At 42.3% G+C, this 20,601-nt stretch overlaps 1 protein-coding gene across 17 annotated transcripts in view; it reads right to left on the minus strand.

Annotated features, from left to right (window-relative positions):
- The window catches only part of OBSCN (obscurin, cytoskeletal calmodulin and titin-interacting RhoGEF), a 194,269-nt gene that overhangs the window by 109,747 nt on the left and 63,921 nt on the right, over positions 1–20,601 (minus strand). For 15 of the 17 annotated variants that reach the window (XR_008238302.1, XM_052808313.1, XM_052808371.1 and 12 more), the window contains 16 exons: positions 19,861–20,130; positions 18,769–19,035; positions 17,644–17,910; positions 15,716–15,982; positions 14,545–14,814; positions 13,507–13,773; positions 12,476–12,742; positions 10,591–10,863; positions 8,897–9,163; positions 6,407–6,673; positions 5,278–5,544; positions 4,397–4,657; positions 3,555–3,821; positions 2,911–3,174; positions 1,702–1,968; positions 350–616 (listed from right to left, as the gene is read on the minus strand). Coding sequence is in view for 16 of the 17 variants with exons in the window: in XM_052808313.1 (XP_052664273.1) it covers positions 350–616; positions 1,702–1,968; positions 2,911–3,174; positions 3,555–3,821; positions 4,397–4,657; positions 5,278–5,544; positions 6,407–6,673; positions 8,897–9,163; positions 10,591–10,863; positions 12,476–12,742; positions 13,507–13,773; positions 14,545–14,814; positions 15,716–15,982; positions 17,644–17,910; positions 18,769–19,035; positions 19,861–20,130 (4,275 nt within the window). In the remaining variant the exon portion in view is untranslated. The remainder of the gene's footprint in view (positions 1–349; positions 617–1,701; positions 1,969–2,910; positions 3,175–3,554; positions 3,822–4,396; positions 4,658–5,277; positions 5,545–6,406; positions 6,674–8,896; positions 9,164–10,590; positions 10,864–12,475; positions 12,743–13,506; positions 13,774–14,544; positions 14,815–15,715; positions 15,983–17,643; positions 17,911–18,768; positions 19,036–19,860; positions 20,131–20,601) is intronic. The other 2 variants (XM_052808340.1, XM_052808401.1) reach the window with 2 other exon arrangements.

The following is a 20,601-nucleotide window of genomic DNA, read 5'->3' on the forward strand; positions in this document are numbered from 1 at the left end:
CCTGAAGGAAAGTTAAGCACTGAAATCCACTGACATCGGTGAGACACAAGGACAAACCCTCTGAGAATAATCTTATTGCTGGAGATCTGCTCACTCTTGGCCTTACATGCAGATGCCTTTTTCACTTTCAAAAAGCGCAGTCTAAGACGAGAAATTCTCACACCTTTTCTTTAGTTTGCTATAAAGCCATCAGTTTCAAACTAACAGACAGTGGGAGATGGGATGAAACACAGCCAGCAAACCAAGAAAATGCTGCAGAATCAAAACATCAAAGCAAGTGGGAAAGAAACCTCTCAGAGAAAAGGGATCGCCTGAGATACTGCTATCGTAACGGAGAATGGCTTTTTACCATGGACTGTCAAGACAGCCGAGGTCTTCTGATCTCCACACATGCAGGTGTATTCTCCTGTGTCTTCTACCTCCAGATCTCGGATCAACAGCTCTGCAGCGGTATCTTCTTGTCTCATCCTATACTTATCACTTGGTTTGAGTGTCTTGTCCCCTTTTTTCCACTCTACTGGGACACCGACCTTGCTCAGCTCGCAGTGCAGAGTGGCTGTTGCACCATCTGTGGCTTCTCTGTTCTTCAATCCTTCTTTGAAAAATGCAGGCAAAGCTGAAGGACAGCAATATGAGCAGTGAGATGTAATGCTCCAAAGAGTTAAAATTAAACATCAATGTTTAATTTTCCTTTTCCCTCTTATCTTGAACTGATTTATCGATACAAGAACATAGATTCTCAATAGTCTCCATGAATCAATATGAGGAAAGAAATGTCATCACCAGGAAAGGTTTCAATGCTTGCAGTAATCTGCAGAGGTATTTTACATGTACTCAGAGTCACAAATCAATACAAACAGAAGTAGAAAACCCCAATTTTTTTTCCTGTGAAATTTCAAGCAAAAAGAATAAATACTAATTTGAAATTTCTGAAAAAAATTGGTTTTCTTATATGACTTTTTAAACCATAATGGGAGGATGTTTGCTATGTTTTCACATATTTAAGCAAACAAAAAGACATTGTACATGGGAAAAAAAAAAAAAAGAAAGAAACACGGGAGTTTCGTTCTAAATGTCAGTTTGAAATGAAATTGTTCATTTCAATACCTGGTGGGAAAACAAGCATTTTCACCTGAACTGACATATCCTTTGAAATATGTCAGTTGCAGTAAAAATCAAACTTCTCCCTGAGCATGGTCGTCCCTTAGAAGGTTTGGGCTTGCTTTACACAGGACTGTGACTGAATGCAATGACAACTGGCCAGTATGTATAAAAGCACCTTGCTGTCCCAGGAATGGAGTATGGGAATAAGATTCCAGGGAATTACCTAACTGTTTGGAATTTTATGAAACCTTAAAATCCCTAAGTCATAATCCCTTTGAGGCAACCCATTTTAATGGGCTTGAGCATAACGGGGAGTCTAATAAAGGAACTTTCAAGGCAAAAGCAAAATGACGGACCCTAATTAAAACAGTAGCAGCAACCCTGGTTGCCTGTACTCTGAGCTTGCACACCGATACCCCTCTTGTGCCACGCACCCCGGCTGCACTGACACCAATGGAGCACTTCATTGGCATCAGCGAGCTGTGGATAAGGGTCTGGCAGAAGGAAGGAGACGGTAGGGTAACCAGGTATCTGTCCAAAAGAACAGAGAAAACAGGATAGTTACTTTTAGTATGTGTCTTGTTTTGTTTGTTTTACCATGTACTGTTAAAACTGCCATAGTCTGCTGGTCTCCGCACACACAGGAGTAATTTCCAGCGTCCGTCACGTCTAGATTTTGGATTATAAGCTCAGCAACGACGCCTTCGCGTTTCATTTTGTATTTGTCGCTTGATTTGAGAGTCTTGAATCCCTTCTTCCACTCCACGTTAACAGCAGCCTTGTTCAGCTCACAGTGCAGAGAGACACTTTTACCTTCTGTGGCTTCTTCATCTGTCAATTCTTTGGTGAAAAGAGCAGGCAGGACTGCAGAGTAAATGCAACACGGACACGGCATCAAAGCTGAGAAAGCCATGACCTACTCGCTCTCTTCTCTTATCGCCCTGAACCCACATGTCTCTGAAGCCACAAGACCTTCTTCACACTCCAGGATTTTATTCCAGTCTCTAACATTTCAAAAGGGAATTCAGTCTAATTTTTAATTTTTTTGCCCTCACACTTTACAACTTGCTTTAAAAGCAAGTCTCTCTATCTGCAAACTTAGTTGACAAGCCATCTATCCTTTACTTTATACACCATAAAAACAAAGGGGTAAAAGTAGAGGCCGTATTTCAATATGACAGCCAGAGCATTTCGTTTCCCATGAGAAAAACAGCAGTTCTACAGAAGTGCCTGATTCACGGCACTGTCTGTATATTTATAAATAGAGCCCCTTAAAACAGAGCAGTTACAAACATACTGTCAGCTTTCTGCAGAGATAAAGTAAATGTTTTGGAAGAGTTAAGCCAAAATTGGTAAAAAAGGGCTGGGAATAGCAGGAGCTTAAAAAAAGGCTATTTTTCATTAAGATAGTCCTTGGGTAGCATCACACATTGATGAAAACTTGTTCCTCTTAGGAGCAACAAGTGTAACTGTCTAAGTTACAAAAAGTAAACATTATTCCCACTTTTAGGTCAATCCCTACGGGAAAACTTTTAAACAAGCAGCTCTACTGGACTAGGGAGATTGTGTTGAGTTGGGGACGTGTACACCACTTGTCATTTGAACATAGCACCTAGGAAGACAAATAGCGCATCAGGAGGGCATCAGGTGAAAGGAAAGAGTGAGAAGGAAAACAGGATAGAAAAATTAATCAGCAGGGGGAAGGATAGAAAGTATACAGGGACCAGATGAAACAGGAGAAAGAGAGGAAGAGATCTTGGAATTATACAGGTTTACTTGGGGCATGTGCTGAGAATTTCTTTTTACCATTTACTGTCAAAGCAGCCGTAGTCTGTTGATCTCCACACACACAGCTGTAATCACCAGCGTCTGCCAAATCCAAATCCCGGATCATCAGCTCTGCAAAGGGACCTTCCTGCTCTATTTTGTACTTTTCACTTGGCTTGAGGACCTTACTCCCCTTTCTCCACTCAACCGGGGCTGATTTGCTCAGTTTACAGTGCAAAGTGACTGCCTCCCCCTCTGTAGCTTCCTTGTTCGACATTTCTTCTTGGAAGAGGATAGGCAAGGCTGAAGGATGCAATACCAACAGAGAAGGAATCAGCACTGGATTGAAATGAACGGGACTCTGCTGCGAGTTACTGGGCTGCAGTGTATACATTTAACCAAAAATGCACTACTGCTAGGTGGATGTAGTTGAAAGGGGGGTAAAACCTCCTAGAGTAGAGAGAAATAAATTAGAGAAAACAACATACAACATAGCCGTGCTGTCTTACAAAAAAAAAAAAAAGTACAAGGGGATATTCTCTAATAGGATGACTCTTTGGCACCACAGAGTCGAGAACATGAAAACTCTAAGAAATCTAACTGACCAGGCTTTGGATGACCAGCAACTTCTCTCAAACAAGCTAAGTTTGGGGCTTAATGAGAAACACGGGTAGAACGGTTACCATTCACTCTCAAAGCAGCTGTTGTCTTCTGGTCTCCACACACACAGGTATAGCTCCCAGCATCCGTCAAGTCCAGGTCTTGGATTACCAGCTCAACAAAACGCCCTTCCCGTCTCATTTTGTATTTGCTGTCTGACATGAGCACCTTCCCGTCCTTCCTCCACTCGACCGAGCCCACCGCCTGGCTCAGCTCGCACTGCAGCGTGGCCGTCCCGCTCTCAGTGGCTTCCTCGTTCTTCAGCTCTTTTTTGAAACGGATTGGCAGGGCTGAGAGATGCAGAATGAAAAGGGATTGCAACCCAAGGCCCTGCCCAGATCTCTGGTCAGAGGCTGAATTGTGATTTATCGTATGACTACCTAAGCCTTATTCCAACACCCTTATCCTTAAACACATCTGCTTTTTTTTTTTTGTAGCTGGTAAAAAAAAAATCTCTAGTAAATTGTTCTGTGGGAATCAAAGTATGTGTGATCTTGATTGGGATCATGCATACAAATGACACACTCGTCCTCACCATTAAAGGTGATGAACCCTCCTTAACAGAAAATCCCAAGGAATCTTACATTTCCATACTAATTCAGGAAAACATGCATGTACGTCAGCACCCTTCACTTGAGGAAAGGTGAGAAGACAACACAACACACACACAGCATGGGGCATAATGAGAGCTGATCATGGGTGGAGACTTGGGAAAGGAGTGACATAGCAACATGAAAAAGTGGAAGGATGAAAAAAGTAGAAGCAGGACATAAAGGTAGGTGTTGTGAGGGAACGTACAGAAAGAAGGAGGGAAGAGATGGACAAAAACATTCCAGAGTTTCATGGCTTATTTCTGACTTTTTACCATTCACTGATAAGGCTGCTGTGGTTTTTTGGTTCCCCACTACACATGTATAGTCTCCAGCATCCTTTGGGTCCAGATCATGGATCAGCAGCTCAGCCAATGTGCCCTCCTGCCTCATCCTGTACTTGTTACTTGGCCGGAGAAGAGCGTGCCCCTTCCTCCACTCCACGGGGACCTCTCTGCTCAGCTGGCACCGCAGGGTGGCAGTCCCACCTTCCACAGCTTCCACGCTCTTCAGCTCTTTGATGAGCGCAGAGACGGCTGAGGAATGAAGCGTTCTCATTTTACTTTAGGAACAACATGACCAACTGGTGACGTCATACGGGACTTAAAACCAAAATAAATTCTCTTGGCACAGCTAATAAGCTCTGACCTACCTGCATTTCCAGGAGTCTACTTTCATTTACAGTAGCACACCATGAGTTTGAGAGGAAATAAAACCAAAACAATTCTTTCCCAATAATTTGAATATCAAGGTAGTTACCCTTCTGCTGCCCAAATGCTGATAGTCACAGATGCATGAAAAGCTTGCAGAGAAAGTGCAGAAGAGAATTGCATATTCTTTAAGAAAACGTGTAGCTAAGGCCCTTCTAACCTTCCCACTTAGAGTTCAGACAAGCGCCTCTGTCCAGAGCAGAAAGCAGAACAGTTATTTCAGAGGCAAGGAAAGATATCTTGTTATCAGGTATATTTGATTGTTATGTTTTAACATGAAGTTATTGTCCTAGAAAACAGAGAACATAACGGACCTAGCCAGAGCTGCCTTTTGTTTGTACTGATCCCTTTCTTTTTTTCTGAATGCTCACTATAAATGCGCAGGAGCTAGCAGGACCCTGGCAAGAACAACAACAAACGGTCACAAGCAGGTGTCTTATTCCTACCATGGATTTTGACGTGGGCTGTGGTCTGCTGGTCTCCAGTGTCACAGGTGTATCTTCCCGCATCTTCTGGCTCTGCATGATGAATCACCAGCTCCGCCACTGTCCCCTTCTGCTTCATTTCGTATTTGGCACTTGCCTGGAGCGTGGCTTCTCCCTTCTTCCACACCACGGTGGCATCAGCTTTTGTGAGTTCGCAGCGCAAGGAGACAGATTTCCCCTCTTCCATTTCTGTGTTCTCCAGGGCTTGTTTAAAAAGGACAGGGACAGCTAGAAGACAGAACCAGGGATTAGGAGATGCCCTTTTGACCTGCTGTACAACAAGTGCCCCACAATAGCTGTCACCTCTCAACACCAGTCCTTTTCCAAATGAGCCCTAGACCCTCCTTTGGCTGCGTGGCATCAAGGTGATACCGCTTGGGAGCAGGAAGAAACCTCTCCCCCAGATGTTATCATCTCACTGGGGATTCCTAGGAATATGGGGGAATTTTCTCTCATCTTTAATAAGGACCCCTGCAGAGGCCTCTGGGCATCCTCACCTAACAAATTCCCTGCTGCTGCAGGGCTCTGAGACAGTATTCATACCCTATATTTCTCCTGCTTTCTGCTCCAGCACATACTACTCTTGCTCTACTACTAAAGGTACTGTATTTTTTTTAAGGGCTTTGGGGAGTTCAGATGACATCTGAGAGCCTTTAAAAAGGATGTTTGGGGGAATTTGGGGGTCTAAACATTAATCAGTTGGCCACCTGCAATTTGCCAGGGACTGGACTTATGTTTTCATGTTCTTGTGCTCCAATGCTCCTGGTCACCATCTCTAACTCCGGTCTTAATCACAGACTTGTAAAATAGCTGTTAGGTCAGGAACTACAGCACGTAGGGTATAGAAAATGAGCCCTCTGCATTTACGTATTTTCTGCTCAGTGGGAAGTTACAGATTTAAAGTCCCAGGTGCATAACTTGAGATTACATGAATGAAATATATACAGGTTCTTACAAGTATGCAATTTTACCATTAAATTTTATGTACGAATTTGTAGATTGCACCGCCACAAAGTGCTGTGTGGTTTTAATAGAAGCTCTATTAAGCAATGCATTAAGAAAGCGTGGTAACATATCTAACTCTGCCTACCATTTACTTTCACCCGAGCAGTGGTCTTCTGTTCCCCAGTGCTGCAGGTATAGTCCCCAGAGTCTATCGATTTGACATCTCGAATAATGAGCTCTGCCACAGTACCATGCTGCTTAAATTCATACTTCTCGCTGGCATAGAGAACAGTGTCTCCTTTCATCCATTTCACTGGTGTATCAGGTTTGCTGAGCTCACAGGTCAGCTTGACTTGTTTTCCTTCTTTAGCTTCTTCATTTTGGAGCTCTTGCTTGAAAAGAACTGGTATTTCTGAAAAAGAATATTGCAAAGGTTTAAGGAAACACACAAGATTGGAAATCGCTTTTCCCTTTTTGTTTCAGGCTTTGTTATCGAGATAGAAAACCACAGGAATGGAAAAGCACTAGCAAACAGTAAACAGGTTCTGACAACTCACATCTAGCTGCCAGTACTCTACAGCAGCAAAAAAATATTTGAAACCATATGCTTATTTTCCTTTAAATCACTAACTACTGTTGAAGACATTGCTACTATTACTGTTGTCATTATTTACATTAGTGGCAAATGCTGTACTGCTATTCATGATACCGCGTGTTGCAGATGGGTGGTCAGAGCTGGACCACTGGCACAAAAAACGTAAAACTTTACTGAGGTCAATTTGCACATAACACAGAGGACACAGAGAAATGGCAAAGCACTTTCTGTCATGACAAGCAATATTGATTTCTCATTATAAAAAAACCCACAACATACTTTTATCCAACACGAATGCAGACTTAAAAACAGCACAGAGCAAACACAGAGAGGAAAGCACAGCTGTACGTGAAAGGGTCCCTGTGGAGATTCCTGTGCAGGCTCTGTCACAGCCTGGGACTCAAGGCTTTAAGGTGAGCTAGTGTAGGGAAGGCACTTATTGGGAAAAAACCTCAACCGAAATACTTTTCCCTCAGATCATAAAAAAAATCAATTTCTTCCTGGCTTCTTATGTCTTATGAATATGCAAGTTAGCTACTGATCATGATGCAGAGGTCCTGTGGCTATTGAGAAACTACAGACTATTCTTCTGTTCCCATTTTACCTCTAGTTTGGGACACTCAGTCTTACATGGCTACTGACTTCCCCCCCCTGTATTTTTGCATTCTGCTGTTCTGGTGTGACCCTAATAGATAAAGGAAAGCTACAATAATGTAATTTGTTGTAGGTATTCTTATGACTTGACTCCTTCACATCTACTGGTGATCTGAATCCGTATGTTTAAATCCTACATCCATCCACACCCTTCTCTGTGAAGGGAAAAGTGGGGCTGTTGTGTAACATTAGGAATGCATTTTTTTCTAACAGAAAATTGTTCTTCATCATGGGTGAGATCCAGGTCCTGCTGAAGTCAACACAGATCTTTCTTTTGTGTGTAATGGGTATGGGGGAAACATCTTAGTGCTACAGAAAGACATAGAAGATCAGAACCATTAATCATCACCTCTTTTCTTCGTTACATCACCAAGGCCGCCTCTTTCCTTGCACGGCAGGTCTCAGCCTTAACTTGGCTTGTTTCTTCGTGCTCTAGATAAATACTGTGAGCAGATTTCCTTCCCTCTTCATGCTCTGAGGTTCAGGCTGACTATTCCAACAACCCAAATGCTTTTTGTTCACACTGACTTCTCTAACCCAGGTGCAGCTTGCGATCCACCCTTCCCAAGTGTGTTATACCAGATTTATGCAGGATATCCACCAGTCAGGCTAAACACAGCCTGTGCCATTAACAACCTCCCTCTACCTCCTCAAACTTCCCCACGTGAATGAGCGATTTTGCTCACAGAAACTGAGCTCCTCCTCAACCTCAGGCTGGGGCAGCGACTCAAGCCAAGCAGAAGCAATTATAACGTGGGTAGTAGATGAGCCCGGTTCTGACACAGCTCAGACCCAACGCTTGCCTGACATACTTGGTGGTTATCCAACGTGCTCAGGGAAGTACGCTGAAGTCTCATGTGTCTAAGAAAAGAACTTTTGCTTCAGCTCAGAGAACAACCCTTCAGATAGCACCTCCTGCCTGATCACGCTCTTTGGGCGCGTTACTCTCAATAAATTTGGCTGCCTAAAGCAATTCCCCAGACAAATGTGGATGTATGAGCTCCCTCCTTGGAGAGGGCCATCAGTGGAGACAGCTTCAGAAGGTGATTCATTCTTTCTCTGGATTACCTCTTAGGCTGGGTGGATCTCCTACAGAGATACCCACTGTCCTCTACTGACCCATTGCATTCTTCTCTAGAGAGCTTAGGCACTTAACTTTCACAGAGCTAAAAGCAGGTAAGATGAAGGATTTTCCTATTTCACATTCTGTCACCCCTCTGGGTGCTGTTCCAGAAGACTTGATGAGAACCTCTCCTGCACTGTGGTGCAAAGACGTGAGGTTCCTTTTCAGTATAGTTTCACGTTTTTAATCATTTCAATTTATTACTCTGACCTCGGTGTTAGATGACGAGTTAGGACCCAAAGCATCACTCCAAAAGTTCTTACCCTTGACAGTAATAACCGCACTACTTTTAGCTGCTCCAGCCTCACACTCATATCTGCCACTGTCTCTTTCTTCTGCCCTGTGAATGACAAGCTTGGCTTCAAATCCCAACCGGCTGATGTTATACTTGGAAGAATTCCTAAGGCTCTTCCCGTCTTTGCACCACTTTACAGGGCTGTCTGATTTGGAGGTTTCACAGTGAAGGATCACATCCTCTCCCTCAGTGACTTCAGTATCAAGGAGCTCCTTTGTGAAGATGCAGGGCTTCTCTAGAATCACATAAAAACCATCTGAGATGTTTCAGAAGAGGTGTGGATTTTCAGATCACAAGTAATCTGCGAGATTTACACCCAAGATTATTTTTATCAAAACTACAGGTCAAGGTTAGTAACAAATAATTTGTTGTTCATGACTATAAAGCCCTCGGGAAGGTACCAGTCATGCCATAAAGTGTCGTTCAGTAAATACGTAATACCCTCTGGGAAAAACTGAGAAGACAATATCCCTGTTGAAGAACATAAATAAGGTGTCTCTCACATCTAGCTAAATAGGAACGAGATGGAGGCAAGATTTTCCCAATCCCTTTTCCATGTGAGCTGATTAGTTTGAACCTTCTAACTGAATGTGGAAAAGATAATTCTGCATGAAGTGAGGTGCGATACAGATTTCTCAAAGCCACTCATCTAGAGCAGGTCTCATCTCATCAGTACGAGTCCTCTAAAAACCAGGCAGATAGCTCAGACTGGTCATGTAGGATGTCTCTATAACTGCTGGAAAATGAGAGACACCTCCAGAGACCAGATATTCACTTCCAAAATAGGTCATTAGGACAGAGAAGATGAACTGCTCTTTGGAAGCGCTTGTCTTTCCACACAGCTTATAGAAGTGGCCTAAGCTAGATACCAATAGCTAAACTGGCCAAGGTAGATCTTATCCCTCCTAGATTAATGCTTGTTAATTCATAAAAATCCAATCAATCAGGAGACCAAAACCTGGTTTTGGTACTATAGCATCACATATTAGCGTTACCAAAAGGAATCAGCTTTTGCAAATACGACCTTTAATTTACCTCTTACCTTTTATTCACCTTTAATTTACAGTGGAGACTGTGTGTTTTACACTCTGGGCATGAGAAATATTTATGTTTCCAGTAAGAAAACACCTCTCTAATCCTGCAGTCTTGGGCTGTCTGGCATTCATTTTATTCCTTCGCTATAGAAGTAGACTAACACTGCAGTTTTAACTCAGTTTAACTTTTCCAGATAAAACAATTCATTGTCAACAATGAATAGCAGAGAACACACGTAATGTTGCCTTTCAAACAATGAAAACTAAATTAAAAACATATTGGTTGAACTTTTTCTTTTCCCTTTAAACTAATTGATTTCTCCTCATTTATCATCACCCTATCAGCTTGGCTCAAGGAAAACTGGGCAAGGCATCCAATGTACCATCACTACAGTATAACATTCCCATCTAAGGTCCAATAAACACTCTGAGTTGCCCAGGATTACCAAGTATTCATTCCCCAGCCCTACCTTCATTATATAGGTAATGCTATTCTTGAACGTACACAGATATACATATGATAGGGCCAAATTTGTAGCATTTCTCTTCTTTTTTTCACCTACGCACATTAACCCGTACTTATTTCTATGCATTCTTTCCTGTCCTGAAGTTTTTATGATTGAATTACCTTTAACAACCAAACTGGCAGATGTTTTCTTATCACCAGCTTCAAATGTAATGACCCCCGAGTCCTTCAGTGAGAGTTTTTTCAGCATTAGCAGGTGATATCCACCAGGCTGAGACTGGATCTCATTAAGTTCATTGGTATGGAGTGGGGTTTTATCCAAAAACCACTGCACTTTGCTATAGTCTACAGGAGAGATTCTGCATTTAAACATGGCAGATTCTCCCTCTAACACAGTGACATCTTCCAGGTCTTCTGTTATTAGCACTTTCTGGCCTGAAAGGAACATAGATATATCAATTACGGGAATCTTCAGTTACTAGCATGAAAATCGATATGGAAAACTCCAAGATTTCCCATGTGAGTATTTCAAGAAAGAAATATGTTCATGATACAGAAGACTGAAACACAATTCCGCTGTTATTGAACACAAGAAACATTCACAGGAAGATAATATATACAGGTCACACACCAAAATAGGATGAAGACAACTTCAAAGCACCAGAACACATATAGCAGAAAAAGTAGCCAGTACAATGCAAATCCAGCATCATAAAGTTTCTCCTAATGAAACTACCTGGAAAGGCTGAAAGGATGCATCTCTGACAGCATCACTGGGCTCTAGACATCACTAAGCAGGTGATCCCTCCCATGACAACCCCTCTGTTTTTCTAGAGCAAATATAACTTGCTTTCTATGGGATAGGACCACCCAGCCCCCACCTTCTTTGAGCTTAGTCCAACCATAAACACAGTGGGAAGTGGAGAGAGTGTCTGACTGCAGCTTTAGTAAAAAGAAACAAAACAACAGCCCTGAAAACCTACCTGTATAGACATAGATAGATATACACCTAACTATAAATAAATAAATAAAATAAGGTTATCACTGTATGCAGAGATATATCTGATCTTGCTCCTACTTAGAAAACCAGTACAGGGAATTTTTTACTTTCATCTTGAGCTTTGTGACAGACAAGTATTTTTTCACTCAGAAAAGTTGGTGTTAGAAACCTCACAGCGAGTTCAGGTAGCTCAGATCCTGAGGCCATGGTGGGGATTAAGCACAATTCTTTGCTTCTCAAGGCTGCTCTAGCAGATGATCAGAGGTAGAGGAGTCTGGCTATATTCCCTAGTCTTTAAGAACTAACTATAATAATTAATAAGTGGACACCGCCACTGCATCTCCATGTGACTATTCTTGAGTCATTCCTCCTATTCTCTTCATTGTTTCATCATTTTCAGCTCAAGGGTTTCTCCCAGTCGGGGCTCCAGTGAGGGAACTGTGTGGAACAGTAACAACCCGACCTCACTCCTTCCCCTTAAACGCTACCCTGCTGTTAGCATTGGCCACCACAGCTCATTTGCAGCCATAGCATCAAATAAAAGCTGCTGGGTTGTACTCTTCAGCTGGAGATTGGGTTGTACCCTTCATCTCTAATGGGCAGAGGGACATTAAGCACTTAAAGATCCCCGGGCCATTCATTCACCCATCCCCTCCTGGAAACCACTACTGGAAAGAGGCATCAAGGGACATAGAGAAAAGCCTGGAGGCAGAATAATTTTTCCCTCATCTAATAGCAGGCACTCTGAATCATATCCATCATGTGTACACGCAGGAACACCAGCCTCTCCTCACATCAGTATTTGGGGTTTTAAATCATACCCAAAGTACTCCAGGTATAATTGCTTCAAATTGACAAATTGCTCTGCATGTCCAGCTCCATGTTGCTATATTTTCATCCAAATGTCCTGTGCATATACATCATGAGTGAGATGGAGCCAGAAATCAGTGGATCCGCTACCCATATGCTGAGAAACAGATCTGCCTACGCATACGCTGTCTCCTGTTGGAGAAATGCGATGTACAATCATACTCCTCTCCTGCGTACCTTGCACGACTAGCTTGGCTCTGGACTGGGCATCACCAATGTCACAGCTGTAAGTATCACCATCACTTTTCTCCAAGTTCTTTATGGTCAGCTGGAGGATTTGTCCTTTCTGTGTGATCTCGTATTTCCTGCTAGTCCTGAGTTCAGCTATGCCTTTCCTCCAGACTACAGAAGATGCAGCTTTCTCACTCTGGCACATAAAAACTGCAGTTCCACTTTCATCAGCTTTCAGATCTGAAAGCTCCTTGACAAAATAATTAGGTTTTTCTGGAAGGAAAAAAAAAAAAAAAAAAAAGAGAGACAGAGACAGATTTGTTACCCAAACAAGTCCTGAGCATGCAGAGTGGTCTTGAATGCCCTCTGCTCCCACTTGTAGAATCACAGAATGTAGAATCATAGAATCGTTTAGGTTGAAAAAGACCCTCAAGATCATAAAATCCAACCATAAGTCTAAAACTGCCAGGTCAACCACTAAACCATGTCCTTAAGTGCCACATCTACGCATCTTTTAAATACCCCCAGGGATGGTGATTCAACCGCTTCCCCGGGCAGCCTGTTCCAGTGCTTGACAACCCCTTGGGGGGAGAAGTTTTTCCTAATATCCAATCTAAACCTCCCCTGGCACAACTTGAGGCTGTTTCCTCTCATCCTATCAGATGGAATGGATCTAACAAGATCACCAGGTCCACCTCCTGTTACAGGACATAGCAGGTAAAATATTTCCAGGAAAGTTTAATGCCACTGTACAGGTACTGGTGAGGCCTCATCTTGCAGACCACATATAGTTTTGATCACCCATATTCAAAAAAGTCTATTTCAAATTGCCATTTTTGAATGGCTCATTACATAGGACATAAGATTCTTCAGTACCTACAAGGTGGGATTTTTTTTTAAAAGCTTTTAATCCATGACATTTTTTGAAAACTAAAAATTGATCCTGTTTAGGGAGATAGAAGAGAACATTTCCCACAGGTTGTAGAGATTTACCCCAACCTCTGTGCATGCCAGCCCCTGTGCATGCTTCAACTGACCTTGCACTGTGATCCTGGCTTTCGTTTTAGAGACCTCTGTCTCACAGGTGTACTCCCCACTGTCCTTGACTGTGGAGTCATGGATGATCAGAATGGCCCGTGTTCCTTCTTGGTGCAAGTCATATTTCTGGCTTTTTCGGATTGCTTTGCCATCCTTGTACCACCTGACGCTCACATCAGGTTTTGACAATTCACAGCTCACGCTGATGTCCTGCCCCGCTGTGGATGTTTTATCCTCCAGCTGTTTTGTAATCTCAGTAGGTTTTTCTGAAGTGAGGGGAAAAAAAAAAAAGGCAACTTTGAATAAAAATCATGATCACTATACAGCTGGGGTTTTTGCAATTCAAATATCCAGGAGGTTCCCCAATGAATGATTCATATTATGTTAGGGAAGGGAAGGGAAAAGCAGTCTTGCTCTTCAGTACGTATTAAATGCAGTTATGAGCTCTCAGTGAATATTAATGATTGCTTACAGGAACTAGGGACTTGTCCTGATGGCAACCATTTCAGGGGATGTCATTTTGTCATCACTGAAGCTACTGTAGGCGTGCACTTAGGGTGGGATCTATCTCACTAATTTTAGATATCTGTGCTATAGAGATAACTAGCAGAGGCACTCCCTCCAGGTCCACGCTGCAGCCAGCAGTGATCTGCTAAGTAGAGGCAATGGACTTCAAGGAACAATTTCTTTTGGCTTAAAATAGGTCTAATTGTGCATAATGAACCATGTCTGAAAACTACCTATTTCTTCTCTCCACTGACTACCTAGGGAACCTTGGGTGATTATCTCAGAAGCACATAGTCTGGGTAGTAATTGTCTGTACAATTACACTACCCAGTGTATTCTGCAATTCTCAAATATCTATTAAAAAATGTCAGCTTTTCACTTGTTTTTAAGGAAAAACCTCAGTGCTTCAAGGCTCACAGAGAAGGCTGCTATTCACTTTGATCACAAGAGTTTGCCTTCATGGCTTACTGACCTACCTTATGAAAAGACACCCAAGAAATCAAACTCCAGAACCTTTCTGATCTCATTACCTTTTACAACTAGAGAAGCCTTGGAGATTAGACCACGGGCAGTGAAAACGACTTCTCCAGAATCATCAGGAATCACGCTTTTGATATTGAGCGTATATTTCCGACCCATGTTAGAGGCTTTAAATCGCCCACCACTTTCCACTTTGCTCCCATTCAGCGTCCAGTTGAAGTCATCAATGCTTTCATGGGACAAAATACACTCAAAAGTGCAATCTTCTCCCTCCTGGATTTCAGTGTTCTTCAGCCGTTTGGTGATGCCAATGTTCAGTTCTGGAAGACAAAAAGTAGGTTAATACAAGGAGAAAAGGCTTTTATGATTGACATGAGTAGTAATATTGACATTTTTAGCTCATAGACCTGTTTATCTACTGGATTTACAGGACACCACTGCATTCCTTACGGATGTATTTGACATGGGAAGGATTTCTCAGACATTATCCACTCAGAATTATCACAAAGCTATGGAAAAAGGGACACGTGAATCTCCTGGATTTCTCTGGAAGGAGTGCATGAAGAACAGCTCACTTAGTGGAGAAGACTCAAGATTCAATGAGTCAGAGGGGAGAAAAGCTGTCAGACAGGAAGCCTCTGGATGTTGTGTGAGGTTTTTCTCCATGCTGGTATGAGAAATGGGATGTTCGTATTTGTTAACTTGTTACCATCCTACCCACCCTGGTGTTCAAAATCAGACAAATTCAATATTTGTTTCATCAATATGAGTTTGAAAGCCATGAACAATTCTCTCTGCTTCAAACAGCCACAAGGATTAGAGGACAGGCTCAACTGCTGGGTTCTTCAATAGGCAATGTTGTCCTACTTTTGTGTTCCCACGATGGACTCCGAATTAATAGCTCAAATATATGAAACACAAGCTGCTTGGGGTTTTTTGCAGTGTTTTTGTTTTGTTTTGTTGGGGGTTTTTTTCTGGTAAATTATTTGCTCTTCTGGAAGGATTTCTGCACAGTAGGGATGTTCAGGAAGGAAACATTGTCACTACATTCTTGATTTTCACTGAAACACCAGATATACTTACATCAAAGAGTAACACAGATTGTTCAGACATCACTGTGTTATGTGAGACTTATCGAGTCTCATATAGGTGTGAGACAAAGTGACCAAGCCCACCCATATTTGCAGAACCCCTTGCCTGGCCATCATCTACAATACTTACCCTGAACGCTGACCTTTGACTTGGCAACATCAGTGCCAATATCACAGGTGTATAAACCCGCATCTGTCTTTTCAAGGTCATGGATAAGGAGGCACAGGGTCTTCCCAGACTGTATCTGCTCATACTTGTTACTAGAAGTGAGCTTCACACCATCCTTTTTCCAAACAGGTTTGACCTTCTCTTTGGAGACTTCGCATTCCAGTTTAATCACGCCTCGCTCCTCACCAAAAACATCATCCAAGGACTTCATGAAGACAGCAGGCTTCTCTGAAGATTAATGGGCAAAACAGAGAACAACCAGGATATTTAAGTGGAGACATTTTTGGTTGCTACCAAATATTTAAAGAGAGCTTAAGTTAACCCTTGGCAACACTGCTGATGATACCAATGCAGAACCTAACGCAGTCTCACACCTCATGATTGGAATGAGTTTTAGGGAAATCAGAATTTATTAATGGGAGGATGCAGGGAAGGAGAGAGCAGCCTACATTGCTGTGGACGGGTAGTGGCATTCAGTGCTGTAATCGTGGTCTCTCTTTTGACTGTGCACCTATGAGGTTGCAAGGTCTCCTTTTTTCTCTGCGTTGGAGCATCTGTCAGGTACAGGAGATCCCATCACAGAGAATGGTGCTTGGAGCAGACGTGTAGGGCCCTAATGAAAGCCAGAGGGACAGCTATGGAATAGCTACTAAATAAGATAGACTAGGTTTAAGGAAGCCCTTGTCTGCATCGTGGAGGAGCAGAAAATATTCTCTGGGAACATCCTTTCTCATTGCAGCAGTCTACAAGTGGAAAGGGGTCAGGTGGTTAGAGGAAAAATGTGTGAAGAGAAGTAACTGGGACGTAGGTCTTCTAAAGCCAGAGAGCTGGCACTACCGTTTCATGAAGCAGGATTCACGCAGTAGGGGCAGCAATAAAAAGATGTGCTGCACATTCTCCTCGCTCTCCTGAACATTTTTGCCCTTGCCTCTTTGTTTTATTGATTCTCTTTATCTAATTGAAAATATATTTGACACTGAAGATATTTATACAGGAGAAATTTCTGACCAGATATAAAAGAAAGAAGGAAGACGACATCCTTCAGACTCTCTGAGTTGATAGATTAAAGGAGTCAGATTATTCAGACTCTGAGAAGAACAAATTAGTCATGATCAGGAGGCAAAATGTAAAGGAAATCAGAGATGATTCTCTAAGCGGATATGGAAGACGTCAGACTGAGTTTCAGAGAGAATGGCTCAGAACAATTCCCACTCATGTTTCCAGATACATAAAGGAGTTAATTTAGGATAACTAATCACTATGACTTACCTGAGCATGCATGTATGGGTGTGCTCCTGAAGAAAATGTGATTTTGAAATTTTGGTGAGAGTTTCACCTCATGTTTCTAACATGCCTAAAATAATTCATGCAATTTACTGTGGCTTAGCTGATGCACAGGAACATGTTAAACCACAGCAACTAAGATGTGTGACCAAATTTTAAGGCATATTAAGGACAGCAGCAAACTGCCTTCTCTTTGCTGAATCAGTCCAACTCCAGAACTGATGTACTGAAAGGTGTGCCCTACCCTTGGAGGTACACTGAAGCTCAGCTTCTTGTAGACAAAAATCTTTATAAACAACAGTTTATAGGCTATATACTACTGAAGACACCTACAAGAAAAGGAAACGGCTCTTGAGACTATCCTGATGACAAGTAACAGGATGTTAAATAGCTATGGAAACTTTTGGCAGGAGACCAAAACAGTCTTCCTTAGAAAAATCATCAGCTACAGTAGAAACTTACACTGGAAGAAGAAAGCCCTTGCACACTTATTACACGGCCCCAGAGAGGCGAAGCTTACGAGCAGGAATGCTGCATCGATGTGGTAAATAAGAGCTCCTTTGCATCTCTTATTTACATTCAGGAGGTGCGTGATCACGACCCACCTATCACCTTCAGACGCACGCTCTCTGACACCTTGTCTGACTTCATTGTCACTGTGCCAGCGTCCTCAGGCTTGACGTGCTTCATCGTCAGCGTGTAGCAATTGCCAACGTTCCTGATGTCATTGAAATTGTTGGTGTAAAGGAGGGTGCCGTTGAGGAACCATTCCACATCCTCGTCGTCATGAGACAGCTCGCAGGAGAAGACAGCGGAACTCTCTTCTTCAATTTCCACGTCCTGCAGGTGTTTGAGTACTTCTACGTTGCGGGCTGTAGGAAACCAAGGTGCACCATCACCACTGTTATTGTAAATCAGGACTGTTACCACAAATAGATTTCATAGTGGTTAGAGTTTATTTGATGATTTAGTCTGGTCTCCTGGACGCCATGGGTTATTACATTTCATTTACTTGGTTTTGCATTTGGTCCAACAAAACCCCATCCATTAAAAAGACTATATTGTCCAGAGCCCTCAATTCTCTCTTCACACATAAAAATGTTTTGGGTTTTTTTTTCTTTTTATTTTAAAAGTAAGTAAGTCTTTCTAAAATGGTAATAACATTACAGTGATGCCTAAATACCCCACAGAGCTCCAAACCCTGTGTGCTCATCACTGCACATACATGTACACTTTATAACTAAATTGTCCCTGACTCACTGCCAGGGAAGCGCAGAGGATGAGGTAGAATATTATTATGAATAAGAAACATGTAGCAGATATAAAAGCTGACACAGTGGTCAGGAAATGAAAACCACAACCAAGATCACCAGAATCAGAGGCCTGTAGCAGTTTAACACAAAGGATATTTTTAGATAGAAGAAACAGAGTTCTAGTTCCTTGGTTGAAATGGAAAATAATGTGGCTTGAGAAAGACACGTGAGTTTCTGCCTTACCCAGATGGTGCCCGTCCACATGCATTACCTACTTCATGGCAAGTGCTGGAATTCCGTATAATGGCACATCAGTACAGTGCATAATAAGTCTGTTCACTTAAGATACTGCATTTATATAAAATTAGAGAAGATAACTGTGGGAATCTACATCTACTCAAGAAGAGAAACCCAGAGTGAAATACTGAACCATAAAGACATGCGACATGCAAGCCCCCTGCCGCAAACCGCTCGTACCTTCAACGCTCAGCGTGGCTTCGGTCTCCGCATTTCCAGCCCTGCACTTGTACACGCCAGCATCTTCGGGCTTCACCTTCAATATCTTCAGCTCTGCCGAATGCTGCTCCCGCTTGATTTTGTACTTCTCGGAGGGCTCGATGGGTGTGTGGTCCTTGAACCACTTCACAACCTTTGGAGAAGGCTTGAAGTCGCAGGACAGGATGACCGAATGGCGCTCCAGGGCTGTCTTGTCCTCCATCTTCCTGGTGATCTGTATGTGGTAATCTGCAAGGCAGGGTTGGGAGAGAAGAAAGGATCAGTCTGAAGAAGAGGAAAGTTTCTAATCTGTATTTCATGCCAATTAATTTCATGTATGTCATTCACAACTGTTTTGTGAATTGCTCGGATGATGCTACAGGTTTGTGTTACAGAGCTGACTTGCTTTGAAGCTAAAACAACAGGATCTATAGGGAATGCTGGTTTCTGTAAGATAAAACTTTACATTAACTACCAAATGCATGGTCCTGTTCTGGTTCGGTGCTTACTGAACTGCTCTCTAATTAAAGTTTTCAATGCAAGTAAGAGCAAATTAAAGACAAAACAAAGACTTCAGGATGTGATTGGAGATATTTACTATGGTGACAGCAGAAGATAAAAAGCCTTGAAGCTTTGTCCCAGATCAAGTCAATGACAAAATGGATTGAGTAAATGAGCTATCAAACTTGTCTAGCTCAGAAATGGGACAAAATAAACTCCTGGCAAATTTCATCTGTTTTGTCCTCTTTGGTAAAGTCAAGAAGAAAACAAACAAAACAAAAAAACCCACCAGTCTTAGCTCGATAGGTTTGAATACTGGGCTTGAATACCAGGCACACCAAACTCGTTTAGTCAGATCCCGTCCTAAGACATTGCTGTCATTTCGTGCATTTGATGTTGTGCCCAACAACTTGTAATTGGGAACTAAGCGGATCTTCCAGGTACACATACATTTCCAAGACCCCAGGCAGTGGAGACTGCACATTAGACAGTGTGTCTGAAAAATTACTTTCCAGGTACTGTGAGAGGGGCGATCTCTCATGATCTAATTCAAACCAGGACATATCACATTACCTCTGACAAGCAAGTTTGCTGTGGATTTTGATTTGCCAATGGAGAACTGAACGGTGCCTGTCATATCAGCACTGGTTTTCAGTATTATCAGCCTGTGGACGGTGCCTTCTTGCTGCATGATAATGTTTCTGCCAGCCTGTAAGACTTCTCCACGTAGAGACCATTTGGGAGGTTTCACGGATGGAATGGATATCTCGCATTCAAACTTGGCTTCTTCAGGCTCAGTCACATCCTCATCACACAACTCCTTTACAATACTAATGGATTGCTCTGGATGAAGGATGGAATGGGAAAGCAGGGATTTAGGAGTCATGAAAGAACTCTTCTGTTAGCATCCTGCACACTCATGCCATCTTTACTGCACTTGAATACTGCACTTATTGGCTCAAAAGGCTTTAAAACATTCTTTTTTGCATAAAAATATATTGCTGGTCACAGGTCAGACAGTGAGACTGTGACACTGCCTCAAGAGAATCCAAATCTCCTGATTCCCAGTCCTATTTCTAAAGCCACCTTCCTACTCTGATATCAAACACTTGGCACTATATAAAATGGAAAAGAAGGTTCATTGAAATGCAGGGGTTGATAATGGGAAAGACTTTGGCTAGCTACAGCAACTTTTCTCTGAATAACAAACTTTCTCCAATACATCTGTTAAACTACTCTGGAACAGGAATTTCCTTAAGAGAATGTACCATGTATTCATTTTCTAGGATGTTCCTGCCCTTATAATCCTAAAAG

Source organism: Harpia harpyja, chromosome 1 (assembly GCF_026419915.1).
Source record: "Harpia harpyja isolate bHarHar1 chromosome 1, bHarHar1 primary haplotype, whole genome shotgun sequence".
NCBI lineage: Eukaryota > Metazoa > Chordata > Aves > Accipitriformes > Accipitridae > Harpia > Harpia harpyja.